General features: G+C 34.1%; 1 protein-coding gene across 1 annotated transcript; it reads left to right on the top strand.

The window, feature by feature from the left end:
• The first annotated feature begins 6,833 nt into the window (after window positions 1-6,833).
• On the top strand, window positions 6,834-7,364 carry LOC116003974. Its single transcript, XM_031243917.1, has one exon. The coding sequence runs from the start codon at window positions 6,834-6,836 to the stop codon at window positions 7,362-7,364; it is 531 nt and encodes a 176-aa protein (XP_031099777.1).
• Window positions 7,365-8,834: the final 1,470 nt, after the last annotated feature.

Raw genomic sequence — 8,834 nt, 5'->3', positions numbered from 1 at the left:
TTTTAGCTAAAATTTTCAACAAGAATTAATTACACTTTTGATCCTGTGACTATTAGGGTCTTATTAATTTCAGTACTCGACTTTAAAAACTAACAATTTAGTCCCGTAACTATGCAATTTTAACACATTTAGTCCTCCCAACCAAATCACCGGTCAATTATCACCGGAATCTTTTAATCCATTTTAATTCTTTTTAATTCAGGGGCAAATTGGTCATTCCAGTTCTTCATTCTTCTTTGCTCTTCTTCTTCGCCGATATCTTCTTCGTTCTTCTTCTTCGTCGGTATCTGTGCAGACTTCAAACTACCAAACACCCCATAAAGTGAAATGGCAGCCGCTGCACTGGCTTTACTAGTAAAATAATATGTTGAAAATTCATAACTTCAAGGAAGTATAAAGCAATTGGCCAATTGGGTTTGATTGGAGATTTATTAAATTTATTTAATTATAACAAGGAAAAAGATGAATGTCGTATATATGTAGGCAGAGAATCGGCATTCCGGTGTGTCGACAGCGCATATCAAGAGCAGTACTCTGACAACTTTCTGGAGAGTTCGTTCAACGGTCGGTGGCTTCAATCAGCTGATCTTCAGCATCTGCAGACTTCAAACAACTCTAATCCTCCTTTACAGGTCGGAAATCGAGGTCAACAAGAAGCTGATGAAGGACTGGATTGAAACAGAGGAGTGCATAGTCGACCGGAACTCTAGCGGAATCTCCTCCGGCGTCGACCGGAACCGATGAATTTTCCTCTTTTGTTTTTGACTTAAATTGACCGTTTTGCCCCCATAAATAAACAATTTAAAAACATTTACGTTTTTCCGGCAACGTTTGGCCGGTGATTTGGCCGGGAGGACTAAATGTGTTAAGAATTGCATAGTAACGGGACTAAATTGTTAGTTTTTAAAGTCAAGTACTAAAATTAACAGGACCTCAATAGTTACAGGACCAAAAGTGTAATTAATTCTTTTCAACAATTTAAACTATGTGGCTTATTATCAATAATTAAATATCAAGTGTTACATTCTAGCACCATAAAGTTTAAAAATTGACAATATTTGGGGTAACTCTGACCAAGATAGTCTTGTAATTACAAGATTACAAGTTTAACTCTCGGTTTGAGCTGGTTTACTATGAGCAACTTAAGTTAATTTACCTTCTTATAATCGTTTATCGGCTAGGATTAAATGACAATTGTACTCAGTGCACACCCTATGATAGAAGCTGGGTTTCTCTCATCACTAAAAAAAATAATAATAATAAAATAAAGCCTGTCAGTATATCATATCTTAGAAATTACTAAATTAGCCAGATTAACAATCACATATTTGGATCATATATATGAACATGGCCTACTGAAGTTTAGATTTCAAGCAAAATATATTCCTGTTAAATCTCAATTTTATTGACTACTGATGTTATATGAATATAATTTTCCTAGCTAATTTTTTTTTCACAAGTTCTGTATTACATTGATTTGACATTAAATAATGAATATGTTACGTACAATTCATTAACTTATATATCAACTATTATCTTTTTTATTATGGATCGAGACTATTTACTTGTCAACTTAATTTAGAACTCATTGACCTGTTATATCCATATATAATTTTGAAAATTGATATGATCGTCACGTGCAAAATTTTATCTTACCCTATGCTCCCAAATTTTTATCTTACCCTAGCTAGGCCACAACGTTGTAAATTAATGAGATTAATTGATGTTTGTTCGTCAAATCAACTAAGAGTGATTTTGGAAGGAAGATTAGGGATGAGTCTTACCAACGACAGTGTGAGAGTAACATCTCAAAGTGAGTGGGTTTCTGGTGCACAATAAATAAATGTTTAGCCATGATTTACATCCTTCCAGATCTTTGTGAGGTCGAGGCGTGGGGAGCCCTTGAAGTTGGGAATTCAACATTTTGGGAAGAAAATTTAAAGTGAAAATATTAGGGTAACACACACACACACACACACACATATAGAGTTAGGATCATATGAGATCACTTGTTTAGATAAGATAGTGAGATCAGATTTTGTACATCCATTTAATAATTTAATGGTCTAGATTGATTTAAGATGCTAAGTTGAAGTGCGTGCGAACGGTAATAAAATGTGTGCGAATGGTGATTAAGTGTGTGCGAATGGTGATTAAATGTGTGTAAACGGTGATTAAATGTGTGCAAACGGTGATTAAATGTGTGCGAACGGTGATTGATGTACAAGATTTGATCTCAAAATTTTTTAATGGTCTAGATTGATTAAAATTCTAAGTTGAAGTGTGTGAGAATGGTGATTAAATGTGTGCGAACGAAGTGTGTGTGCCAATCAATCTAGACCATTAAAAGGTATTACATGGATGCACAAGATGTGATCTCACGATCTTACCTAAGCAAGTGGTCTCAGGAACCCTACCTCTATATATATATATATATAAACACTTAGAGTCACTCACCCAACTCTTTTGAGTGAAACAAGCTCTTGAATCTTACAATAAGAATTCTGTTATTTTCATTTCAAGATTAACATTGAAATCTTGGAGGAAAAAAAAATGAAGAATAAAAGAAGACATGTCATTAATTTAATCCATTCAATAACCAACTGACAAGAGTTACAATCCTCCTATTCGCAATGATAGATGCCCGCATGGGCAGTTGAACTGGTCACAGGAGTGAAGTTTGGAAGCAAAGATTAGGAATCGGGTCTAGCGCAGCCTCTGTGGTCAGTTGAGTTAAGATTTGGCCGTATGTAACACTATCTCACATACAATATGTAATACTTTTTTATGGACCATAAAAAATATTAGATTTTCATGGAAAGAGTCAATTTTATTTTTGGTCCTAGATTTATAGATGAAAATTCATTTTTGGTCTCTCTTTTTTTCTAAAGATCACACTTTTGTCCTAGTATTATTGTGGTATGACCATTTTTTGTCATCCATCAACAAAACAATTTAAATTTCATAAAATGTAAGGGCATTTAGGTCTTCAATTATGATTTTTTGCTGAAAATGTTTATATATATATATATATATATATATANATATATATATATATATATATATATATATATATATATATATATATATATATATATATATATATATATATATATATATATATATATATATATATATATATATATATATATATCGGGTCAACTCATTTTGTACAAAAGAAAATCAAAATGTCCTTTTAGTTAACGACATTTTAACATTTTTGTTGGTGAAGGACAAAAAAAGTCATGTCGCAATAATATTTTGACCAAAGTCGAATATTATGAAAAATGACTAAAAGTCTGTTGTCACTTAAAAATTTAAGACTACAAATGAAATTAACTCTTCATCAAAATATTAATTAAACAAGTCTTGATAGCACTAACTTTAACCTACATGACACCGATAAATTATTGTCTGGACCGTGGTCCATACAGCTGTGTGAACCACGGTTCAAAACGACGTCGTTGAATTTTTAAGTTAGAATAATGTATATTATAAGTTAGAATAGTGTACTTTAATGTAAATTATGTGTTATAATAATGTACTCTATGTGTTAGAATTAATAATGCATGCTCATTATGTGTGTTAGAATAATGAAACTTGTGAGTTAAATAATATACTTTGGCAAAAACTTGTGTGAGACCGTCTCACCATGAGACGGGTCGGGTCAATACGCAATTGTGACACTTATATGTACAAATGTCATACTAATTATATGCTCAAATGTAATACTACCTCCGTCCCAAAATGGTTGTCTGGTTCATTTAACGAGACTTGACTGAAGTAATTTTTAATTCAATTTTTCATATTATTCAGTTTAGCATTAATATATAAAATTTATATATTTAGAAACTATATTAAAAGTACTATTAAACACAAAAAATTAAATTTAAAAATANACTAAAAGTCTGTTGTCACTTAAAAATTTAAGACTACAAATGAAATTAACTCTTCATCAAAATATTAATTAAACAAGTCTTGATAGCACTAACTTTAACCTACATGACACCGATAAATTATTGTCTGGACCGTGGTCCATACAGCTGTGTGAACCACGGTTCAAAACGACGTCGTTGAATTTTTAAGTTAGAATAATGTATATTATAAGTTAGAATAGTGTACTTTAATGTAAATTATGTGTTATAATAATGTACTCTATGTGTTAGAATTAATAATGCATGCTCATTATGTGTGTTAGAATAATGAAACTTGTGAGTTAAATAATATACTTTGGCAAAAACTTGTGTGAGACCGTCTCACCATGAGACGGGTCGGGTCAATACGCAATTGTGACACTTATATGTACAAATGTCATACTAATTATATGCTCAAATGTAATACTACCTCCGTCCCAAAATGGTTGTCTGGTTCATTTAACGAGACTTGACTGAAGTAATTTTTAATTCAATTTTTCATATTATTCAGTTTAGCATTAATATATAAAATTTATATATTTAGAAACTATATTAAAAGTACTATTAAACACAAAAAATTAAATTTAAAAATAATAAAAAATTACTAAAGAAAATAAGCAAAGAATGAAGAGTTGGTTTGACCAATGAATAATAAATAGGACAGGTAAAATGGGACAGAGGGAGTACTAATCAGGAATAAAATTTTTGTTACTTATAAATGTAAATGTAATACTTCTATTAAGGGAAAATACAATACTTTTACATTTCAATTTAAAAGTATTACTTTTTTTCCTCAAAAGTATTATATTTGCCCTTATAAGTATGGGGCACTTGTCAACATTACTTATTATGAAAAATGTATTACTTTTTCTCTTATAAGTATCAAAAATTGTATTCTTCATTAGTGTTATATTTGAGCATATAAGTATGATATTTGCACATATAAGTCCGACATTTGCATGGTGCTTTGACCCGACCCGACCCGACCCGTCTCACGAATAAGGATCCATGAGACGGTCTCACACAAGTATGACCCATATACTTTATGAGTTAGAATAATGTACATTATATTTTAGAATAATGTATATTATGAGTTACAATGGGTCGCCTGAATTTTTTTTTACATAAAACGACGTCATTTTTAGACCGTCCACACAACTTGCACTAAACATATCTGATTAATGGAGCTCCAAGTCATCATCATGGGTTTGTACCTTCTTTTTGGACTCAATTTCAATTAATTTGAAGATAAATTATTGTCTTGGATAAACCGATAAATTCAGCAATTCAATAAAGAAATACAATAATCCAAATTAAACTTATTTGGATCACATTATATATATGCATCACACCAATGACAAAATTTAATCCACATCGGACCTGGTCGAATCGCATTAGTAATACTACACTTGCATTCTAAATTTACCTTGTAAAATTCATCTCTTTATGTAACACCGATTATTGATTTATTTTAATTTTTTTTTATTGTAATGAGTAATAAATACAGAGTACATTCATTTTTTAATTAATCCGTGGTAGAGTCGATTAATCCATGAGCAATTTATAAATATAAAGAATTTTTTGACACATTAAAAAAAAAATATTATGAGGCTAGCATAAAGCGTGAAGCGTTTGGTCTAAAGTTGCGTGCAAGCTAACATATATGCATCCATGATGCACCCACAAAAAATCAGAATTTTGCTTATCATAATAAGTTTAGTTGTTAGCTAGTCTAGATTTGTCCTTTGGGACATGAATGAAAACTACTACAATAATGTGACATTCTTAACATTTTCCTCTTCCCTTATCCATATATTATAAATTATATTATCAAGTTTCTTCTTGGAGGAAACATTGAAAACAAGGATGCGATACTTCCTTTGAAAACAGCCCCATGTATATGTCAAAGCCCTAAAGAAACCTATTTAATTTGCAGCTACCTACAAGATATATACTACTAATTACAGCACCCATAGACTTAGTTTAGGAAGACTAGTATATATATAATAATAAATAGAGTGACGTTACTAAATCTACCACTGAACTTTCACAAAAAAAAAAAGTGTAACAAAATAAGAATATGTATATATGTTTGGCAGTTTTTAGCTTTCGATTTTTAACTTCTAACTTTTTAAATAGGCATTCGAGATAAATATGTATATAATATGTTAATTGAAACCCAAAGTAACTAAAAGATGTATGATTTATTAAGGATTCGTTCCGAAACAAAGAAAATGATTTTCAAAAGTCATTTTTTGAATTTTTCAATTTTTCATTATCAATGGAAAATGAAGTTAACAGAAAAATACTCATTTAGGTCAAATTAAAAATGATTCATTTTGACCAAAAATGTCTTCTGAGATTTTTACTCAAAATAAATTTTTCAGATTCTTATTTCACACTCTATTCTCTCTCTTCCTTTGAGTGGTGTCAAATGGACGGGATAGTTCACCATCTGTCTGGTCATTATTTAAATTGGATTTGGCTAGTAGTTAAAATATGAGTATAATCGAATTGGGTTGCAAACAATACATATCTTTGACAACCTAGCTGATAGCAAAAAATATTTAAAAACATTTGTCAGGAATAATTATTGTATAGATTTTGATGATGCTACTAATTGTATATTCGGAACACAGACTCCCCATTCGTTTTGTATCAGCAATAAGAGTTTTCTCTTAGCCGGCTAATGTAAAAGGTTGCCTAAGGCCAGGTAGCTGCCTACATTCACTACCAGGAGACCTATGTCAGTATAAGATGATAAACGGTAGACATAGATTATTTGTTGTACGGTTGGCTGTTGATCAACCTCTATGGCGTTTTACTGGGTTATGCGGCTGTCCTTAGCGATCACGCCGGCAAGAGTCTTGGGACCGTCTAAGGTACATATCTGCTCTCAGTTCTTTACCTTGGGTAGTTATGGGTGACTTTAACGATTTGCTTGATCCTAGGGATAAGGTCGGTAGGATTGCTTATCCCGGTTTCTTATTACGGGGTTTTCAAGGGGCGGTGAGGGATTCTAGATTGGTGGATTTTCCTTTTGGAGGGTATCAGTATACTTGGGAGAGAGGGAGCGGGTCAAAGGGTTGGGTTCAGGAGAAATTGGACCGTATTTTAGTTGGGAATGAGTGGGGTGGGCTGTTTCGAGGTGCTACTGCTACTTCCCTTCAATGTGTTGGGAGTGACCATCTACCCCTTTTGCTGACTCCAAATCAGGTTCAGTGGCGGGGGCGTAAGCGGTTGTTTCGGTGTGAACAAACTTGGATTTCCGAGAGAGGGTGTCGGGAGGTGGTAGAGTCTGCCTGGGAGGGAGACATCGCTCGTAATATTGATGGTAAGATTGCAATGTGTGGGGTTCGGTTAGGAGCATGGGGAGGGAGACGGCGTAGAGAATTTCGGAAGGAGATTGAATGGTGGGGGGCGTTTGGGCAGTTTGAGAGGGCGTGGTGATGCGAGAGGGAGTGAGGAATTTGCACATGCTCATAAGCAATTTTTGGAGTTGTTAGCTATGGAGAATAGGTATTGGAAACAAAGGGCGAAGCAATTTTGGTTACGGGATGGGGATTATAACACTCGTTTTTTCCATAATAAAACGAAAGCTAGGATGCATAAGAATTGTCTTCGGGGGATAAAGGATAATTGTGGGGTCTGGTGTACTGAGTGGCATGAGGTTGGGGTTGTAGCAGTTGGGTATTTCGAGGGGTTGTTCAAGTCTGGGGTTGGTATTTCGCGGGAGGGTTGTGAGGATATTCGAGTGAGGGTTTCTCCGTCCCAAAATGTGAAGTTGTTAGAAAGGGTTACTATTGATGAGGTTAGAGGTGCTTTGTTTGGTATGTTTCCTGATAAGTCTCCGAGACCGGATGGTCTGAATCCTGGGTTTTATCAGGAATATTGGGATAGTGTAGGACAGGATGTTGTTGAGTTTTGTCAAAGGGTGGTTGAGGGAGGGGTGGAGTTAGAGGAAGTTAATCGTACCCATATTGTTTTAATTCCAAAAATCCCGAACCCGGTGAGCATGAGTTATACTATTATTTGCCCCACAATTTAGTTGATTTTGTTGCTTATTTTCTTTACCTTGGTGAATTTGAGACTCGTTTGTGTGTTACATTTGCTTAAGCTTAGTTTAATCGCGAACGGGGAGCAAAGGAAGGATTTTTGGACATCTTGGACAAGTTTCGGAAGCATAAGAATCTACCCAAGGTCGGAAAGGAGCAGCGGAGCACAAAAGAAGTCAGAAGGCAAACGGAGAGGGCACCTCATGGTCGTGAGTCCCATCGCGGACAGCAGCGGGGCACTGCACCTCACGGCCACGATCACGGCCGCGAGCGCGACCGTGACCCATGCTGCTGTCCAGTATTTAATGACGCATTCTGCTATTTTTTGGGGCATTCCGAGCCCTAGTTTAGTTCAGCACATTTTTCTTTCTCTTGAGAGTTTTCCATAGCATAGAATAGCTCAGATTTACATACTTGAATTCGTTTGCAAGCTGGGAATTGTGGTTTGGATTGGAATTACTCTTCGAGATTATTAATAAAGTTCTTCCTTTTATTCTTTTATTTCTTAGATTCGCTGCTATCATTTCAATACTTCATTCTTGCTTTGTTTTGTTTTGTTTAATCATGAGTGAGTAGTTCGTTTATGGGTTTAGATTAGGGATCTATTGCTAATCTTGATGTTCAATTTGTGATTATTGCATAAAGGGATTGAATTATTCACCTAGGGTTTATGTTGAATTTGGGATTGAATTCTACTTGTTATTAATTGATTGCTGGTTTAGGAGAGGGATTCATTACAACGAAAGTTGGGTGAAGACCTCGAGCCTTACCAATTTCAACCTGACTTTTCCTACTATGAGAATATGGGTAATTTAGGGGCTTACAATGCTTAGGTGCTTAAGACTATGATTGATGCATCACGAAA

Source organism: Ipomoea triloba, chromosome 14 (genome assembly GCF_003576645.1).
Source record: "Ipomoea triloba cultivar NCNSP0323 chromosome 14, ASM357664v1".
Classification (NCBI taxonomy): Eukaryota; Viridiplantae; Streptophyta; class Magnoliopsida; order Solanales; family Convolvulaceae; genus Ipomoea; species Ipomoea triloba.
This window is presented reverse-complemented; position numbering and strand designations above follow the sequence as displayed.